This window comes from Calidris pugnax, unplaced genomic scaffold (genome assembly GCF_001431845.1).
Source record: "Calidris pugnax isolate Ruff unplaced genomic scaffold, ASM143184v1 scaffold23, whole genome shotgun sequence".
NCBI classification, from domain to species: Eukaryota; Metazoa; Chordata; class Aves; order Charadriiformes; family Scolopacidae; genus Calidris; species Calidris pugnax.
In genome coordinates this window covers 3232575-3254258 of record NW_015090772.1, presented here as the reverse complement: position 1 = coordinate 3254258, position 21684 = coordinate 3232575, and the positions used below count along the sequence as shown (strand labels likewise).

Below are 21684 nucleotides of genomic sequence, written 5' to 3'. Positions count from 1 at the left end.
GAAACCATTCCCCCTTGTCCTATCGTCTGTAGCTTGGAAGAAGAGACCGACCCCTGCCTCTCTACATCCTCCTTTCAGGTACTTGTACAGAGCGATAAGGTCTCCCCTCAGTCTCCTCTTCCCCAGACTGAACAACCCCAGTTCCCTCAGCCTCTCCTCGTAAGACTTGTGCTCCAGACCCCTCACCAGCTTCGTTGCCCTTAAATGAAACTTGCAATCCTTAGGGATGATCTTGGACCATTAGAGATGAGGTTACTCATGGAAAATCACACCAAATCACACACAGAATTGTCATGGTTGGAAAGGACCTCTGAGATCACCGAGTCCAACCATAGACACACAAAAAAACCCACCCTACAATCTCGGGCACTAGAGCATGCCCTGAAGAGCCACGTCTACACGGTTCTTAAATCCCTCCAGGGATGGTGACTCCACCACCTCCCTGGGCAGGCTCTTCCAGGGCCTGACCACCCTCTCAGGAAAGTCATTCTTCCCAAGATCTCATCTAAACCTCCCCTGCCCCAACTTCACACCATTTCCTCTGCTCCTGGCATTATTCCCTTGGGAGAAGAGGCCAACCCCCACCTCTCTCCACCCTCCTTTCAGGGAGCTGTAGAGGGCAATGAGGTCTCCCCTCAGCCTCCTCTTCTCCAAACTAACCATGCCCAGTTCCCTCAGCCTCTCCTCATAGGACTTGTTCTCCAGACCCCTCCCCAGCTTGGTGGCTCTCCTCTGGACACACTCCAGCACTTCAATGTCCTTCTTGTGGTGAGGGGCCCAGAACTGGACACAGAACTCAAGGTGGGGCCCCACCAGTACCAATTACAAAGGCACGATGATTTCCCTACTCCTGCTGGCCATGCTGTTCCTGACACAAGCCAGGATGATGCTCTTGGTTTCCTTGAGTTTAGGTATTGGGTTGAACTTGCTGCATCGCCAGGCCACAGGAGACAAGTCTGTGTTAAATCCCTATGGAAGCTACAGAAACTAATAGCCCTGGTCCTCCCAGCAAACAAACAGCTCACGGCTCACACAGCCTTTTTGTTGTGTTTTGGGGATGTCTCTCGGCCCCACCTTATTAAGAGTGATGTCCCTCATTACAGAAACAAGTTTACCTCTGCCCACGCAAACTGGCGTTATCTCCTCACGGTGTTACAAATTACTGACAGAACACGCTAAGTCATGCGACTCAGGCTGTGAAAATGAAATGTATCCCTAAAAAAAAAGGACTTGTACTGCTCTACTATGATATTCCCAAATTCCATGAAGGTCAACAACAACTCCATAGGCCTGGAGGTGGTAACATGTGCTGAGAAAGCCCCACCATATAACGGACTCTCAGGTAATGAGAAACAGTCTGCTCTGTTCACTGATGGACCTTGTATCGTAGGAAAGCATTGAAGATGGAAAGCATATATTTGTCCTCTATATTTGTCCTTTGGGGAATTCCAAGGGATTGAAGCTTTTGTTCATCTCAAATAAAGGAAAAGGACATAAAAACCCCTGCCTGAAAGAGGAATATTCCAAGGGGCCCCAGGTTTGGTCACTTCCATGAGAAAGGGCCACATTTAGGGCACACCCTTGATGGGGGAAAGTGGGAGTTTGGCAGCTCTGGCTCCAGTTCAGCTTCTTCACTGACTGTTCTGAAAAGTAAAGGCTCAGAAATTAAAAAGTTTCCAGGTGCCAGTGTCTGTGTCATCTCATGCACAGCAAACTCTCAAGGAAAACAGAAGCCTCAGGAGCTGGAGCTGCAAGCTGGCCCTCCACGCTGATGGTGGTCTCAGTGGTTGAGCTGGCTGACTTCTCTGGCACCCCCACCTCGTTTTGTTACATTCCTATCAATAATAGGTGATTTTGAGGAAAAGGAAAACTGGTCAGACTCTATCAGTCGCCTGTGGTTTTCTCCTGCCTTTCCTATCCTGCTTCTCAACCTTTCTCAAAGTCATTTTCCACTCCAGGCTTTTACATTATTTTTTTCCTCTCAGGTCTTTTTCCCCTACCGTTCCTTCCAACCTGCTCCTTCCCACTTTGTTTTGCTTTCAGCCTCCTCTGCCCTCCATCTGCTGGACTCACTCCCTTGAGACTCCTAAATCTTGCTGCTCTTGCCCAATGTCAGACCTCTGCCCTTCCCAAAGCCACAGGTAACAATATTGGGACTTGGGACTTGTCTCTCTTTTGAGCCTCACTGGAAAAGGGGAACAAGAGACTCTGCACCTGATGGCTGGACACCTCCCACTCCTTGGTTTCAACCCTGCACATGGGATGAGGGGAAGCTTTCTCTCCCACACCCAGAGCTTCTCTCTCCCACCATCTCTGATGGCCTCTCCCATGGACCAGAAACATTGCAAGAGGCGTTTTAGGTGCCTCCAGCTGAGCCTCAAAACATCACCGGCCTCAAAACAACCACGTCTTTGCTGAAGGCTGAGACCTCAGCCACGTTAAGTCTGCTCCTCAGCCCAAGAACTGTCTATACACGCAGTGGCAGGGAACTTGTTCTATCAACATGAAATAAAAGAGAAGAGAAACTGCATTCAATGGGGAAGTGAGCAGAACCGTTTCCGCTGACCGAGAAGGCACCAGGTCCAAAGCCTGCCACATCAGCAAACAAAGGGGGATGGGAGAACACTTAGAATGACACTGCAATGGTATTTTTTTTCCTAATTCTTCACTCATGCTTTGTTTTGAAGGACGCAAAATCGAATAGATTTCATTTCCTTGAAATTCATTAATATTACTCGAGAGTCAGAAATGGGACTTGAAAATTAAACCTAGTTCAACGAGACAAGCAAGACAGAATCATAGAATCGTCCAGGTTGAAAGGGACCTTCAAGATCATCTAAGTCCAACCATCAACCCAACTCTGACAAAAAAACCATCACAGTAACAGGTTCAGGGCTGGTCCCATCCAGTCGTTTCAGCTCCATATCCACGCAGATTCCAATTCAGTTTAACTCTTATTTATTTCTAAACGGTCCTGCTGGAAGAATAATGGCCGTGTGCCGGCAAATAAAGAAAGGCTGAAGCCTTTGTTATGGACATCCTGGCAATTCCAGCTCTGTTGACAGCAGTGGCACTCTGCCATTCCATTTTCTCTTTTGCCAATGAATAATCATTAAGGTGGTCGTTATATACGCACAAAGAAAGCAGGATGAAAAGATCTTTTAAAAAAATATATCACCGGTCGTGAAATTTCAGGGAGTGAGAGGTTTCACCCGGCAAACTCAGCCAAATTGAGTTCTGTGTCTGGATTTTTTTTTTTAATTTTAATTTTATTGTCCACGTTGACCTGGTACTCCACAAACAATGCTGTGTTATTCCTGTGATGTCAGTGAAGTAGTGGCAATATTGTGCATGATAATTTGATTGGGATGACGACTGATTTCCCAAATTCTGTGATCCTCAGGGGAAAAAATGAGGAATTGAGGAAGGAAAAAAAAACAAACAACCCAAACAAAAACCAAACCCAACTCTTCACCACACCAGAAATAGTGAAACCTTCGTAATTATTATTGCCAGCAGCACAAATGGAGTGCTCCAGCTCCGGCTGCAGCCATGCCACCTATCAACTCCTAATCTTCACCTTCTCAGCCAGCAGTTTTATGCTGGTCCAAAGCAATTTTACCTGAGGAGATGGGGTGACGCTGACAGCTGAGGACAAACTCATCTGCAGCGCTGCTATTTAGCATTAAATACTATCTAGACATTACTGCTCCATAAAGATGACACATTTCCATCACTGCCACCCACTGCTTGCTTTCTTCTCATCTTTCCTTTTTCTGCGGACATATGAGCGCTTAGACAGGGAAGCACTAAAAATACTTTATATGCAGCATAGAAATGCCCCAGCCAAATGCTGTTGCTGGTTCAGCTGTAAGATGAGGTAGGAGTTGTATGCAATCCATTGTGTGCATGTGTGTTAGTGCCCTGATTCAGAAAATCAACAAGGAAAAATACTCCTGGGGTGTTTTTTGGTTTTTTTTCCAGGCTTGGCTTGACTTTTTTCATCTCCAACCACGTAAAGCCAATGCTGAGGGGAGATGACAGTACCCTGATAGACTTAAAGCAAATTGTATGTATGAGAAACAAATGCAAATGGGTACCTTTCTATTTTCTGGGGTTCCTATTAGAAACTGTTTTTTCTGGTATTTATTTGAACACTTAAGGCATGCATTTTATTTTTAAAGGGCAGAAGGAGGAACCCTTAACTTTACTTTGTGGTCCACCAAAATACCTTTCTAGTTGGACCCAAAATTTCTCAGCTTCAGGTAACTAGATCTAGCTCCCAGACCTCAGGGCGTGGTTCTAGAACGTCATTGGTGTCTCACTCCTTCTCGTAAGGTCTGACAGCAGGACCTGATGGAAAACTTAGGAACATACCTCATATGTCCTCATATGAAGACTGTCACTACCAAAGACGTAGACTTTGCTAGTAACTCAGTTTCTTCTCGCTGTAGCAGCAGTTATTATTAAGAAAAACTCTGCAAGATTCTGCAGAGGGACCTAGACAGGATGGATGGATGGGCTGAAGTCAGAGGGATGAGGTTCACCAAGGGCAAGTGCCAGGTCCTGCCCTTGGGTCCCACCAACCCCCTGCAGCGCTCCAGGCTGGGGGCAGAGTGGCTGGAGCTGCCTGGCAGAAAAGGAGCTGGGGGTGTTGGTCGCCTGTGGGCTGAAGATGAGCCAGCAGTGTGCCCAGGTGGCCAAGAAGGCCACCAGCATCCTGGCCTGTGTCAGGAACAGCGTGGGGAGTAGGAGTCGGGAGGTGCTGGTCCCCCTGGACTGGGCACTGGTGAGGCCCCACCTCGAGGGCTGTGTCCAGTTTTGGGCCCCTTCCCACAAAAAAAAAGACCTTGAGGGGCTGGAGCAGGTCCAGAGAAGGGCAAGGGAGCTGGTGAGGGGTGTGGAGCAAGAGTCTTGTGAGGAGAGGCTGAGGGAGCTGGGGGTGTTGAGCCTGGAGAAAAGGAGGCTGAGGGGAGACCTTCTGGCTCTCTCCAACTCCCTGAAAGGAGGGTGTAGCCAGGGGGGGTCGGTCTCTTCTCCCAAGGAACAGGCCATGGGACAAGAGGAAATGGCCTCAAGTTGCCCCAGGGGAGGTTCAGATTGGAGATCAGGAAAAATGTTTCCACGGAAAGGGTTATTGCACATTGGCCTGGGCTGCCCAGGGCAGTGGTTGAGGCCCCATCCCTGGAGGGATTGAAAAGCCGGGTTGACCTAGTGCTTAGAGACATGGTTTGGTGATGGTTTTGATCAGAGTGAGGTTGATGGTTGGACGAGATGATCTGAAAGGTCCCTTCCAACCTGGACAATTCTATGATTCTGTGATTCTATGTACTATTTGAGTCTTGCTATCCATTCACAACGCTTGATCTGAAAATCTGCAAGGTAGCATAAATCTAATTTAAGCTGACAACTGTCCCCTACACTTCTTTTCCCAAACGCACTGCTGAACACATCTTTATACGCCTCATTAATTGCCTCGCATTTACCTTCCATCCTTTTGTTGGCAGTTGTTTTTCTATCTGACCGGACCTGAAGTTATCATCAGCTGGACACTAATTGCAAATTTGGCAGGTGCCAGAGTTCACTGAATGCGAGCTCATCAGAGAAAACAGCTGGAACAAACGAGTTATTCATCAGAGACAATACAGGAGCAGGTACCAACAGTCCCTGCTGCTCTGCTCTGTAGCAGGAGTCAAAACTTGCTTTGCTGTAGAGGCAGAAGATGCCACTGCTAAAGATCATCCCTAGCATGCTCTGGGCATATCACAACGCACACCCGTCATGAAATAGGAGTAAGGCTGTCCTAAAAGTTTAATTCAAAGGCTCTGAGGTGAAAGCAAGGCGTGTGTGCATACGCAGAGAGGTGGCGGGTTGGAATGAAACTCCCCGTATGAGGACAGGGAAGGTCGAGGCAGAAGATGCCACTGCTAAAGATCATCCCTAGCATGCTCTGGGCATATCACAACGCACACCCGTCATGAAATAGGAGTAAGGCTGTCCTAAAAGTTTAATTCAAAGGCTCTGAGGTGAAAGCAAGGCGTGTGTGCATACGCAGAGAGGTGGCGGGTTGGAATGAAACTCCCCCTATGACGACAGGGAAGGTGGAGTTGACAAGGTTTGTATTCTGCAGGGTGTGTGTTCGTAGCCATGGGAGAGCCATACCTTGTTTTGTTTAAGAGCTCCTTTCTCCTTCATGTGAGGGCAGTCCTTCCCAGTCACCACAGCTTTTATATCTGCCACTGGCACTGCACCAGAAAGAAAGAAAAAGCAAGAACGAGAAAATTAGTTAGAACCAAGGTGTGTACTAAGTACATGTTAAAACTGCCACCTCCTTTGCCAGTTCCAGCCTGTCGTAAGAAAGAAAACTGGGAGAAAACAAGCAAAATAGGAATTGGTGAGCCTTGACAAAATTTCAGGCATGTGGATAAAAATTTGGGGGTGCTTTTCCTCGCCTGTTGAGGCTACTTTGCGTAAGAGCGTTTCATGTAAACGTGAACCTGTGTCTGGAGGGATTTTAATTGTGCTCATGGATATAGAAAACATCATCCTGGTTTCTGCCTTATGAATGTAACATGCTTGTCCTCTTGTTGTTCTTTTTTAGGCAGCCAGGTAAAGTCTGCTGGAGAGAAGATGCTGGGCAATGAGACCCTACCTCACCTGTTGTGCTTCTTCTCTTAATGCCCCTGTGAATTTTTCAAATAGTTTTTTATTTCACTCCCAGCAGCAGTTGAGTCTCTTTCTGGTACTAACAGGAAAAAGGACGACTGAGGCTTGTAACGGCCCATTTCAATTGCTTGAAAATGTGAAATCATCAGAAATCATTGTGGGGGGGGAAAGGTAAGAAAAAAATACTGGAAGCTGCTGCCACTCAGACTCAGCCACAGAGTGAGGCCACTAAAGCATAAAGATAAATTTCTGTGAGTTTCAAGTGGAAGTCAATTTTTCCAATGGTAATTACATTATGGAGAATCTATACACTCCACAATACAATACGGTCAGTGAACGACAGCTTCCACAACCTATAAATAATCCATTATTCTTGTGCCTGCAGAAGAGCATCGTATCTAGAGAACAGTATAATAATATGAAAATCTGTTACTGCTCAGTTCTTTACAAACTCTAATGAAAATACTGGAGAGGAGAAATACATTTTCTCATTTATTGGGTACAGCAACACGATGTATTTTATTACCGACTACCTCAGCACTGTGGTCAAACGGATAGGATGGGACATAATAAACATTTTTAAAGGAGTTTCTCTGCATGGAAAACTAACAGAAATGGAAGTTATTTGGCCCTTCACTGCTCAACCTTCTCCTTTGGTCTCAGCATGTCATGCTGTGCTGACATTTTGTATCTCTGAGACTACCTTACTTTTTGATGAAGAAGAGATATTATTTTTTGAGAAGAGAGAGTGAGGTAGGAGGAACAGGGAAGTGAAGGAGATATTTGACTGCAACTATGGTAGAAAGTCCTTCTTAAGAAGAAAGAGTTCTTGCCATTTGCTGAAGATGCCCAATAAAACCATTTCTCTTTCTGTGTAAGGTAGAGTTTTCTGAAGTTACATCTCTCAACCAAGAAGGCTTTTCTTCCAGGTTTCCTACACTCCATCTCTGTGACCTGGAATGCAGTCACTATGGGAGAACACAGACTGATGTGACATCCCGAGCTTTATTTATGTGGAACTCGGCTTATCCTTTGCTTTGGAAGAACAGAAGCAAAGGCTTCAGATGGTATCAAAAGCTGACTGTGAGATGCTGGAGGGTGTGAGCTCAGATGTGATGTGCTCACAACAGAAAAAGCCCTGAGAAAGAGGGCAGCTGTCTTCTGTCCCAGCTGCCGTCCGCACAGCTTGTTAACTCTGCCAGCCTGAAGAGAGGGGTGACATTCCCTCCTGTCATTCCCCAGAAGTGAAAAGGTTAAACCACCACGTACATTTATTTTTGGAGATAGACACTAGTTATTGAATCAAGGCAAAGAGCACCCAAAATGCCCTATGCCCTGGTCATCTGCTTTCTTCCTCACCTATTCCCTTCCATCTATTGACCTGCTCCAAAATGCTGTCAACCTGGTCATCAAATTCAGACCTTAACAGTTTGAAACCCTATATAAATAAGTCTATCCAACGAACACCAGCATAATTCTGGAAAATGTTCTGTAAAATTCCTAGGATAGTTTGGCCTGAGACGTTTCGAACAATACCGCCACTTTATAATCTTGTATCATGCAATACTCTCAAGTCTGTTTAATTAAACTCTCACGTGGGTGGCACTGGGGTAAGTCTTGCATCCTACGTTGCCTGAAAACCTGAGATATTGATGAAATAATTGTATCTTCCTCAAACTGCATCGATACCTGCTCTGCCAGGAAGCAAGCAGAGGGAACATGTGAGTCTGGCCTGGTGATTTCTACTGATGGAGCCTTCTGTCCCCATGGGATCTGACATTCCTGAGTAGGCTCGAGAGCCTCAGGACAATGCAAATGCAAGATGAAGCTTGTCTTCAGAGTCAGGGGGTTGAGCGTGGAAACCTGCTCAGAGCAAAGACATCTGGGGACTGCTGGTCTTCTAACTGCGCCTGCGGTTCAAGCGTGACCTTCATTCTCCTTCTGTCATTCTCCTGCAAAGTTCAAGGGCTATTTCCCTAAGCCTCAGCCAGAAGAATCGCCTCTTCCAGTGCCACTGCAGCAATGGGAACCCACGTCCTACACTCTGCCAGGGCTGCAGTGAGAGCGTGAAACATCCTTGAGGTGATCTGGAAGGCGATGAAAACAAGGGACCGTGACCATGAACTGCCAGGGCTCCAGCATCAGGCAGGCTCTGCCTCTCTCCCTCCCAGACCACGTCTGGGAGCACCTAGAAATTTTGAAAGGTGCTGCCTGGAGACAGGTCGGGGGAGCAGAAAAGAGAAACGATTCTTTGTTTTACTAATACACAGGAAAGTTGAAATCACTGATTTTCTCCTTTCTGGATTTTCAGGCTGGAAAGATTTCCAACTTCTGAAAAATTAGGTTTTTTGCCATTCCATAAAAGAAGTGGAGCTACAAACTGCAGTATCTGTGCAACTGTGTCTAATCTGATAATGCCGAGAATGGCATTTATTACCAATAGAGGTTGAGAAAAGAACAAAAAGAAATGATTCCTTATTCAGTGCTTGATTTCTTGAAGTCACTTTCTGGTGACAGAACTACATGGGTCATTATTTCCATTATCATAAAAAAAGCCAACATCTGTCCCAGGACTGCAGGTTAAACCTCTACAAATCATGTTGAAGGGTGAAGGAGAAATTATCACGAGAGTAGGATTTTTCTGGAGGGCTCCAAAATCACTTTTATCCATTAAAAAACCATCCCGATAAATCAATCCCTCCCCGGTACGAGTTGTCACAGAGGCATGTCCCCTCCAAGTTGGGGACACAGTAATGGTGAGGTCCTCACAATACTGTTCACAGCAATGTGTCCTCTTTAAGTCCACTCCCCAGGATAATGAAAAAGACCTCTGCCTGCCATGGATTTCTCCTCCAGTCACTGGAGTGTTTGCAACAGAAGAAACATCTGTCTTCATGGACAGGAAGTGCTTTTGAACGTGCCCAAGTGTTTTTATTTGGCATCTGCAGGTAGATGAGCAATGAAAACAAACTGTGTTCCTCCCCACGAGAGACATGGCATTTCCAAGCTGAATGAAATTATAAACTCATGGGAAAGCTGAGCTCAGTCCCCACACACATTTGCCAAACCGAGGAGAAGAGTGTGTGAGTGCAGAAGGAAATGTCCTCTGCTCTTTACCTCCATAAACAGAGCTGGTGATAACGTCCTGTCTTAATAGAAACCTGTTACAAGTTATAAAGAGCAACGAGCATAAAAGAAGCAAAAATAGCACAGCCTTCATGCATGACTTACATTTATCTTGCAAGGAATCGTGGGGGACTTCTCCCTGGGGACTTTCTTCCAAGTCTCCGTAGTGCAAGACCTTGTGATTAGGAGAAAGTCGACAATACCAGAATTTGTCTGTGAAAAGAAACGCATTGAACAAGGTCACTAAGGTGTCTCCATCTGCATTGTCACTAGCACGGGAGAGAGCTCACGCAAACAAGGCACTCCAGGGAAGGAGTCTCTTCTTTCTTGCAGAAGAAGGAACGTGTGGGGTGTATGAAAGGAGGGCAGGGACTTTGCTTGGTAATTTGACTTCATTAAATGAAGCTGGCATTAATCCACCATTTCTTTATCGACTTAGTCACTGGCTCCAAAAACAAATCCCAACAAGAAACAATTGACTTTTACACGCTATTATATACCCTCCTGGACAGAAGACTGTCAAAGTAACCATTGCTTTGAGTGGATAACTTTAATGTACCCATAAAAGCTTCATTTTTAGCACCCACCATGTGAAAATTAAACCCTGCCAGCTGTCTTGTGTGGGACACCCAAAAAACTGATACGTTTGAAATATCCCGTACTTCATGAAAATTATGACTCATGGCTTTTTATAGACGCAGGAGAACACCCCCATATTTATGGAGGGACTGGACATAATAAATACAAAAAGATTTAACCAGAAGGACTGGACATAATAAATACAAAAAGATTTAACCAGCAGATGCTACCTCCCTTGTCCTTCAGGTAACTCAGTGCTTTGCAGAGTCACAAATGTACGTGTGACGGCGCAGCCACGCTCCAGTTTGCATTTTAGCCCTTCCTGGGAGAGGTACATCTACATCTCCTGCCAACTCCTGCTTCACAAGATATAATTCCCCCTTAACAATATTTGTTAAAATCTGCTCCCACGAAGAGCATCACCTTTGTGGAGCTGGGCTACCAGGCTGCCGAGCCTGCAAGGCTGGTGCTTGCCAATTCCCCTTCTGAAACGGCGAGGAGGAGGTTACCCTTCCTTGTCAGAGCACTCTCTATTTAATAAATAGATCGCAGAACGTGAAGCTGTCAAAAATACAACCTTGTTACATCCAAGCTATAAATCTCCAAAAGCTCAGAGCAAGGCTTGATGTCAAAATGCCAGTGGTGGGGGGTTGCTGTGTGCTTCTCGCGTCGTTGGCAGCGCTGATGCTGTGCCAAGCTGCATCCTAAAGGCCAGTTTTAGGGGAAAAAACGTCAAAGGAGCTGCAGAACCACCAGAGCCAGCATAGGTGAGCTCATTTTGGGGTGTTAGCAAAGGAAGGACTTCTTGGCTCTGTTGGTAAAATACTGGCTTCATAAGACCCGACTTCTTTCAAGGACGCTCTCCAGCCCCTTAGCCAACCAAATAAAAAGCAAACCAATAAAACACAGAGAAAGGCAACTCGGGATTGAACAGAAAAAGTGGGCTCCCACATGCCCTTTTTATGGAATCATGGAATTGTCAGAGTTGGAAGGGACCTTCTAGAGACCATCCAGTCCAACTCCCCTGCCAAAGCAGGGCTGCCCAGAGCACATCACTCAGGAGCATCCAGGTGGGGCTTGAAGATCTCCAGAGAAGGGGACTCCACACCCTCCCTGGGCAGCCTCTGCCAGGGCTCTGCCACCCTCACCCCAAACAAGTTCTTCCTCACATTGGAGTGGAACTTCCCATGGTCCAGCTTGTGCCCGTTGCCCCTCGTCCTGTCACTGGGAACCCCTGAAAAGAGTCCGGCTCCATCCTCCTTCCACCCACCCTTTAGATCCTTGGAAGCATGAAGAAGGTCTCCCCTCAGCCTTCTCTTCTCCAGGCTCAAGAGCCCCAGCTCTCTCAGCCTTTCCTCATCAGGGAGATGCTCCAATCCCTCCATCATCTTGGTTGCCCTACGCTGGACTCTCTCCAGCAGTTCCCTGTCTCTCTTGAACTGGGGAGCCCAGCACTGGAGGCAGGATTCCAGTTGTGGCCTCCCCAGTGCAGAGCAGAGGGGGAGAATGACCTCCCTCCACCTCCTGGCCACACTCTTCCCTACGCAGCCCAGGATCCCATTGGCCTCTTGGCCACAAGGGCCCATTGCTGGCTCAGGGATGGTTTACTATCCACCAGGGCCCCCAGATCCTTCTCCTCTCCAGCAGGTCCACCCCTGACCTCTACTGGTGCCTGGGGTTCTTCCTGCCCAGGTGCAGGACCTTACACTTATTCTTTGTCACAGTGGGTAAAAATCTTTGCAGGGAAAAAACGACACACACTTCAAGCCCCTTTCTATCATGCAGCCCCTTCTACAGAAAGGTCTCAAAAAACCTTCCAAACCACTGGCAAAGGCTCAAATGACACCGGACAAGATTCTGTTTTTTTTACTTCCCAGGCACGCACAACACTGAAAGATTTATGGCAGAGAGTCTGAGAATATGATTTTGCAAAAAACACAGAGAAAGAGCTGCTGAAACAGAAGCATCCCCGGACTGTAACAACATGGCACAGTGTAGGGTCAAGCCAAAAAGCTTCTTGTAGGGATTTGGGAGCAGAGCAAGCAGGAGCCCTCATTCAGCAGACTCATCTCAAGACCACAGGCACACAAATCAACTTGTGGGACAGTTTCTGCATCTCAGAAGGATGCGTGTGAAACTTAGCTAGATTTGTACTTTTTACTCTCAAAATCTGACACTTAAAAAATACAACCCCTTGAATCTGATGGTAGACCACCGTGTTCCATGCCTACCTAAAGGAAAGCCCCTCATAACTGCAGCAGGTGGCTTTCACCTCTAGCTTTAACTGCAAGCTCATTGTTAGGTTGTACAAAGGAATATACCTTTCCAACTCTTAAAAAAAATTACTAAAACAATATTTTTTTTCTTGATAAAAGCCAAGATGGTCTCACTACCTTCTCAACAACCCGGCCAGGAAGATAATATAACTGAAAAAAAAATAATACCATGGATTCCTTTCAATTTAGCACAAATGGGGCTGGTGGTGTTGGCAAGAGTTTGAAGAAGTTTAGCTCTTTAACCTCCCAGGGGTTCTAGGGTTTTGGTGACCTTGGTCCTGTTTCAACGCCCTGCTCCAATAATAAAGGGGGAAAAATCCTTCAGTGAAAACGCCTTTACTTCGTTTTTAGGAAGGGATGGGTTTCAGAGGAAGAAAGCCCAGCTCTGACGGCTTTCGGAGCCTTTCACGGCAATTCCCCATCACCCAAGGTTAATTAAAGAACTAATAGCCATAGACTGTAACTTGAAGCACGTCCAAGGCGGTTCTCCTGTGGGCTCGCTAATAAATGCCATCACGCCACAGCTTTACCGTCAAGAGGAAAACCCTTAAATAAAACTACAAATGGAACTAATGAGGTTTCCTCAGCCACAGCCACCAAATGAGTGCACTGCCCAGGTTGAGGAGGGCGAGCGGCGCGTTAGCGATGGGATGGTTCCCTCGCTTCTACAACCGCCTCAGCCTTACCAGCTGGGGTGGGGTTTTTTTTCAGCCAAACGTGATGTTACAAACAGTTTATGGGACCATATCCCACTTAGATGAGGTCCTGCTACCTCAGAGGGGAAGAGTTTCAAACCAGGATGTGTGTTGTTTTACTGCAGTGCAGGTGCCGAACATAACTTTACGGATAAAGCAGCGTATACAATAATGCCGTCAAAAATTAAATTGCTTCCACTGGAAAAAAAAGGGTGAAGAAACCTTAATTACAGAACAGCCTGTGGGAAGTGGCCAGCATTTACTTTCAGCTCTAAATTCCAGAATCACAGAATGCTATGGGGTTGGAAGGGACCTCTGGAGATCATCTAGTCCAACCCCCTGCTAGAGCAGGGCCACCCAGAGCAGGTAATTAATAAACAACCACAAAAAAAAAAGAAGGAAAAGAGAAAACTTAGAGAGATTAGAGATTATAAAGTAGTGTTTATCAAACAAAGAAAAACTCCCTTCTAAACCCTCCCAGAGCTCACAAACACAAGTGCCCCCAAGAGGCCTTAAAGCCGGGAGAGGGGGTTCTCAGCAGACCGTGTACTCCACAGCTGGCAGATCCACGTGCACAGCTGGAGCGGGGCAACTGCCTGTCCAGGGAGGTGTGGAGTTGGTTTTGGTTTTAGGCTCAGCCTTATGAATCTTCCTCAAAGCTGAAGTCCCTCCTGTGGGTTACAACTCTTAGTTCATACCCACCTACCCCTGTAAAACTCCTCGGAGCACGCGGCTGTAGGGAGGGCAGTTGGTAACCACAGGAGACTTTCGAGACGATGTGGGCTTGGGTTTTCATGGCCATTTTCAGACACTACATCATTTAAACTTCCCAGTGAGTCCTCATGTCTTTTAGCTCAGCGATGCAATCAAATTAAGGTTCTAGAGAATCTTCTTTGGGGAACCGAATTAACCGTTCTGGCTTTTAACCTGAAAAGGTTTCCCACAAACCGTTCCTGCAATCAAATTAAGGTTCTAGAGAATCTTCTTTGGGGAACCGAATTAACCGTTCTGGCTTTTAACCTGAACCCACAAACCATTCTGATTTCCAGATAATTGCTAGAAGCAGCCAGTGGGTTAAATATATGGCAGCACGTTGTTAAAGATTACAGATGGGGTTTAAAAAAAAAAAAGAGTCCCAAATAACAAAATCAGCTACAATTTGGCTAGAAGAGTAATATTCCAAACTGTGTCCAAATAGTAGGGCACAGATGATGTTGCTGATGGGCTACAGAGCACTTGGCCATTCACACAGTGTGTTTTCCAGCACATTCATGGCCAGTGACTCATCTGCCCTTAACAATGCTATCTATCTCGGGTGAAGAAGTGCTGTATTTAGTAATAAGTGCTCTATAGTCTGAACCTGTGGAGAAAACAGCTCAGATATGTACAGACTAAAGCCTAACAGTATGTATTTTATCCCAAGGCATGTTACAGATCACTAAAGGATTTTTTTGTTCAAAGAAAATCTTCCTCACAGATCGAGCAACAGGAACACCCTTTCAAATACATCAGTGAAAACAGCGAAAAAATATAAAATATATAGTTTAGGTATACGTATGTGGACTCACCCTTTTTCCTGCATTGTGTTGCCTTTCTCTCACACAACCGGAGCGACACGTTTTCACTCCAACTGGTCTTAACTGCCCAGATGAAAGGCAGCAAACCCTGGGAATGACTGGGGAATAACTGACCTGTGGCAATGCTGGAGGCACGTTCAGTCCACAGGTTCCTCTCAGCAAGTCACGCGCTCACAGGAGATTATTTTTTACTATATAGGAGGGTGGGCTGGAGTAGCAGTAGCAAAGAGACTTGGCAGAAAAAAGACAGTCTGTGTTCTTGTTCAGAAGCGTGAGTTACTTATCCTAGCAAGAGATGGAAACCTGTCTTCATTGGACTTTTTTTTTTTTTCTTTTAATTTAAGCTTTCTCTTTTTAGGTTACTTCCAGGACGCCTCGTGTTTTTAACGTAATGGGGTGTACCACCAGGCTTTTCTTCCCTTCCAAAAACTACTGCTCAAGAAACCTCATCATTTGCAGCCAAAACCTTATTTTGCAGCCAAACCAAAAGTACTTCAATAACATGCAATTTCTCTATAATCTTTATAAAGCTAAAAGGGGAATTTATTTCCAAGAGTGCACCCAGCGACATAAACTACAAATATACTGGATGACAGCATCAAAAGCATCTATTATCCTCAATAAAACGCCTTTATCTGCTACTTAGCTCTACTGGAAATAATAACTTTTGGGGGCTGCAAAGTGCTTTGCAGGCTTTCACTTTAGTCTTCTCCTCTTTCTTTTAGGAATTAACTAAGGCAGGAGAAGGCTGAAGAGGTGTATCTGTCAGCTGATGTCCACCGTCATGGAACAAAGTGGGGATTTTGTAGAGCTTCATGATCTGCTGTTGAACAATGACCAGAAGGGCCAGCTAGATTTTGCTGTTTCATTTCCAACTGATTAAGAATGTTTAGTTAAAACAGGAATTAGTGCTGCCGTTCTCCTATGAAACCTTGCAAAAGGCCATGTATTCTTTGCAAGTGCTAAGGAACCTGCTGGAACAACAACGGTATTTCTGAATTTCAGCTACAGGGAGCTCCTGCTGATACCATAATCCCGTGCTGACATACAAAAGGCAGAAACCAGACTATAGATACCTCACAGCTTAATCTTCAGCATCCTCCCCCAACATTGCATTGCAGGCTTTCCAACACCAAGTATCTATGAAAAGTGTTTCACCTCTTCTCAAAAGAGGCTGTAAACTCCCTGCTCATTTTTATGTAACCTAATTTTTTCAACTTACTATGACTACCCATGTGTGTCCAACCACATATTCAAACAACAGTCTTAACAGGAGCTTTCTCTGGAGTCTTTATCATGGGATAATGCCCATTAATTATTTTTTAAATGGGCAATTAAGTGCTTTCAGCTTCTCCTGTGTAGGGTATGTTCAGGTTCCTCTTGTACAATCTGTAGATTTGTGACTATTCTTCCAGGATTGTCTCAAGGGAAAAAAAGAATAATAGGAAAGGTAAAAGAAGGAGGATAAATACTACAGTAAAACAACTACCTGATCTTACCACTCTTACAAGAAGGTTGCCACATAACAGGCCAACCATGGTGCCTGGCAGCTCTCCCTGTTTCTCTTTCAGCTGGATGGACCACGGCCATTTGAGGGCCTTGGTAATGCCCTGTGGCAAGTGAATTCATTGGGAGCAGTGGGCTGCTGATGGGGCTCCTGAACCCCCAGGAGGTACAGGTCTCACTCATACATGGAGGTGGGTTGAGGAAGAAGGGATGGGGAGGTGGGGTAAGGCTAACAGAAGACATGCTTAGGAATTTGGGGCTTGTACTATTTTGATCAGGACATTCAGAGGAATTGTCTGAAAGCTTGACTGTTTCCATGTTAAGAGTCACTAACTAAACCTCTGCTCTTTCATTCACTTTGCCTCATCTCCTAGTTCTCGATGTCATGATGTACCAGTTCTGGGCTCCCCAGTTCCAAAAGGACAGGGAACTGCTGGAGAGGGGACAGCAGAGGCTACAAAGATGAGGAGGGGCCTGGGGCATCTCCCTTACGAGGAAAGGCTGAGGGACTTGGGTCTTTTGAGTCTGGAGAAGAGAAGACTGAGGGGGGATCTGATCAACACCTGTAAATACTCAAAGGGTGGGTGTCAGGAGGATGGGGCCAGTCTTTTTTCAGTGGTGCCCAGGGACAGGACAAGAGGAAATGGGCACAAACTTGAACATAATAAGTTCCACCTAAACATGAGGAGGAACTTCTTGACTTTGAGGGTGGCAGAGCCCTGGAAGAGGCTGTCCAGGGAGGTGGTGGAGTCTCCTCTGGAGACCTTCCAAACCCGCCTGGACAGGTTCCTGTGCACCCTGCTCTGGGTGGACCTGCTTTGGCAGGGGTTGGACTGGATGATCTCCAGAGGTCCCTTCCAACCCCATGGCATTCTGTGATTCTGTGACAGCCTTGGTCTTACGGCTTGCTCTGCTTGTGGTACAGGAGACTCTGAAGGATAAAGACTGATTTCAAGACAGCTTCTTCTGCTTTGTGCCAGCTGCCACTGTTTGCTGTTTGGACTGTGCCAGGCCCTGTACATACCCATAAAAGGATCCCAATTGAATGGCTTGTATGTCAAAGATGGTTGCGTTTGCAAACCATATTTTGCTTCTTCCTTAGATTGCAGTGTTAGGTCTTACTGAGTTTAGTCCTGGTGGCCTCATACACCACCATCTCCTGTAATGGTTGTGTCTTCTTCCTCCTTCCCAGGGGGTTACTTTACAGTTCTGTTTCAGGGGATACAGGGAGTTTGACATAAAGCACACACAACTCTCAAGGGCATGTGGAACCATGCCCTTCTAAACAGGCTTGTATCTGACAAAACCCAATACATTTCAGAGAGAAAATCAAGTTCTTTGAGGTGAGGTGTTTTATTTACTTCTAAAGAATCGTGAACTTTTTTTGTCCTCGTATAAGTATAACATCAAAGCAATTAATCTGGTGACCTACACAATTCCCTTCAAGGCATGATACATAACCACCTTCTCAACTACGGACCTGAAGATTACATTGTTGGGGTTTTTTTAAGTATTTTTTTTTAACTTCAACTCCACTCATATAAATTGAACCAATTTATACCTCTTAAGGCTTCTGATCCTATAAATCATGAACTAACAACAGTCCAAGACAAAATAAACAGTCTGTCTTTCTCCTTGGAGATCTGCCAAAAGAAGACCGCTTGCCGCAAACCCTGCTCCTTCGGTCATTTGGATGAAGGCTCTGAGAGGAACAAAATAATCAGCCCTCACTAGTGACAGGCCAACTAAACTACACATTACTTTAGTGATTTTCACTCTGGGAATACGCCACTGAAGGTACAACACGTATCGTGCCTCCCTGTGAAATCTGTACAAAAAGTCACAGTGGAATATTGATGCTCTTTCCCCAAACTGTGCCGTGGGCTTCGCAAGCGTTTGTAGGCCTGACAGAGAGGATATAAAGCTGCTTCAACTTTTTTCTGCTACTCAACCCTTTCAGAAAGGCTTTGAAATTTTCCAAAATAACCACCAAAATAACATTAAGGAAAGTTACCTCCTTGTTTCTAAGGAAGGAGGCACGGCAGGGTTACTTCTCTCTGTGAACAAAGCAGTTTTCCCCAATTGATCTGAGGGTCTCAAATATTGATCTTTGTCAGTTCTTACTCTTATATTTTGTTAACTTCCTGATTTGTATTATATTTACAGTGGAAAAGCAACGGCGATCTGAATCCTCACAAAATGAGGGGTTTAAAGGGAAATTTTTGGACACAACTTCTAAATAATCTGCTGAATTTACACTATTGCTATTTTGCCTAGAGAAAGAAGCATGAGGAGGAAAAAAACACCAGAAAGAGTTTAACTGTATGAAATGAGCTGTAAATCTAGCACTGAGCAATGACTCATAGGATTGGGAAAATAATCTTCTGGTGTCAATCATGTATTCAACTGAAGGCACACAAATTACTGATCTAAGTGCTTTTAAAAAGTCTATTTAAACACCATAATATATTTAATGTATATGGTAATACAAGACAAAAACCAAGGACAGGGAGTACTAGAGGGAGGGGAGCAGAATGAGCTCATGAACATATATAAAGGTGGTCTAAGTCTGAGAGATGCAAATTCTGGCTACACCAAATTTCACGTGCTGTTCCTACAGAAGCAGAGGAATTTGAAATTTTCAATTCATTTCAAATTCTTTTCATTTCAAATTTTAATTTGAAATGAACAAGAAGCCTGGACATCCAGGCAGAAATCAAAACACTCGGTTCAGAGTGCAAGACTCTGAAAAAAAAAATTTAAAAAAGAGATTTTTGTCAAATGCTGGACTTGTTCCAGATGATCCGTGTTCTGAAGTCAAAACCAGTTCCAGGGAAACACAGGAAACCCCACCACGGCTGTAACTAGGAGACGCTTTCAGATGGCCCCTGGTAAAAGCAGTCGAGACAGCACTACAACCAAGGATCTTGCCAGTAAAAGCAGTATTTGTCAACTCAGCTTTTAGACAGAAGTGACAACAAAAAGCCAGACCAGGCAGCCTGGGCCGTACCTTGCCGACGCCGACTGTTGAGTTTCCTGAAGCAGGTGCCCTCCACAAGTCGATTGAGACGTTGCTGCTTGATCAGTTCTAAGATCTCAGGCTGAATCTTCTCTTTTAGTTCCCTTGGGAAGAAGAGAAAGTAGGCACTTGTCAAATTCAATAAAGACCATCCGCTTTCCTCTGAGACAGAGGCTCACAAGATGTTTCTGCAAGGAGTTTGAAGGGGAGAGCAGTTAAAGGAAGGCCCAGGTCAGAATCTAGTCTGCTCCAGAAAAAAAGCCTTTTTTCTTCTAACAAAGAATGGAAGTCAGGATAACTCTGTTGTAGACATCTCCCTGCTACGAGATCAGCGTATGACTCAGGCAAGTCACTTGTTTGTTCCTTACTTTACTCATCTAAAAATAACACTTGCTATAATGCATCAAGGTTTTTCTGAGGCAAATAATGCTCTTTCATCGTAGGAGCACATTGAAGCTTGTTTGAGGGACTGTCACCTTTCCTTGCACAATCTTCTGCTGGTATACTTTACTAGATAAAATAATGACAAACGCAAAATACTTATTCTTGATTCCACACCATTCAATTAATTCAATCAATTCATTATCATCAGAATTGTGTGGCTAGTCTAACCCATGACTAGGGTTTGCTCAAGGATCAGACTTTACACTTTACAAATACACATTTAGAAATACACACAGTGCATTTAGAAATAATATTACATATCCTTTAGAAAATCCGTTCTCTATATCCTACTTTGATAAGAGTTCAATGTGTCAAGAACTAGGCAGAAAATGTATGCACATATTTAAAGTTTGATTTCATACAGCATCACATGGATTCACAGATGTCTGAATTCATCTGTTACATCCTCACTTAGATCCATTAAGAATACATAAAAGACAGGTTTAAACATTGGCTCGACAGCAAGCCTAGTAAGATTAAAAAATAACTGAATGCGTAGAGGATTTCTAGAAGATGAAGTTTGTCAGAACCATAATTTTGCATTGCCGTGCAAATTAGGAATTCCCAAACATCATTCTGTCTGGCAGTACGTTCCAGCAATCGTCATCAAAAGGAAGCAAAGCCGTGGTAACCCGTAGAGACAACAAAAATCCCTCTCCTCTTGAAAACTCGGGGAGCCCGGTCTCTGCTGATTTCCACACTCATTTGGATCCTGTCCCTTTGATCTGCCAGACCCCTGCTGAAACCACCTGAAGTCCTCTGCTGGGAAGATCAGGCCTTTAAACACAAATGCCGTCTTTCCCCCAGGTATTAACAAAATGGCTGGAGCTCCTGATGCAGAACCCACTGCATATTTACCAGCTGTGAACATCTAGCCGGCCAAAAAAAACAAGGAAGCATTTTAACTATAGGATCAGTCCACCTTTTGGGAATGTATTATTAGCCCTTTAGGATAATTTTCAAGCACTGTTGTTTTTTCTCATTGGAAACGAAGTTATGAACATGCTGAATGGTTAAAATAATTCTGTGCTTGAATAAGGACAGCATTATTTTCTGGCGGACACTCCAGAGGGCTGTGCTGCCATCCAGCATGACCTGGACAGGCTGGAGAGCTGGGCAGAGAAGAATCTCATGAGGTTCAACAAGGACAAGTGTAGGGTCTTGCACCTGGGGAGGAAGAGCCCCAGACACCAGTAGGGGTTAGGGATGGACCTGCTGGAAAGCAGCTCTGAGGAGAAGGATCTGGGGATCCTGGTGGAGAGTAAACCATCCATGAGTCAGCAATGTGCCCTTGTGGCCAAGAGGCCAATGGGATCCTGGGCTGTGTAGGGAAGAGTGTGGCCAGGAGGTGGAGGGAGGTCCTTCTCCCCCTCTGCTCTGCATTGGGGAGGCCACAACTGGAATCCTGCCTCCAGTGCTGGGCTCCCCAGTTCAAGAGAGACAGGGAACTGCTGGAGAGAGTCCAGCGTAGGGCAACAGAGATGATGGAGGGATTGGAGCATGTCCCTGATGAGGAAAGGCTGAGAGAGCTGGGGCTCTTGAGCCTGGAGAAGAGAAGGCTGAGGGGAGACCTTATTGATGCTTCCAAGGATCTAAAGGGTGGGTGGAAGGAGGATGGAGCCGGACTCTTTTCAGGGGTTCCCAGTGACAGGACGAGGGGCAACGGGCACAAGCTGGACCATGGGAAGTTCCACTCCAATGTGAGGAAGAACTTGTTTGGGGTGAGGGTGGCAGAGCCCTGGCAGAGGCTGCCCAGGGAGGGTGTGGAGTCCCCTTCTCTGGAGATCTTCAAGCCC

General features: G+C 45.4%; 1 protein-coding gene across 8 annotated transcripts in view; it reads right to left on the bottom strand.

The window, feature by feature from the left end:
* The window catches only part of ELMO1 (engulfment and cell motility 1), a 348732-nt gene that overhangs the window by 8694 nt on the left and 318354 nt on the right, over nucleotides 1-21684 (bottom strand). For all 8 annotated transcript variants that reach the window (XM_014942223.1, XM_014942255.1, XM_014942230.1 and 5 more), the window contains 3 exons: nucleotides 19436-19548; nucleotides 9898-10005; nucleotides 6163-6245 (listed from right to left, as the gene is read on the bottom strand). In XM_014942223.1, the coding sequence (XP_014797709.1) occupies nucleotides 6163-6245; nucleotides 9898-10005; nucleotides 19436-19548 (304 nt within the window). The remainder of the gene's footprint in view (nucleotides 1-6162; nucleotides 6246-9897; nucleotides 10006-19435; nucleotides 19549-21684) is intronic.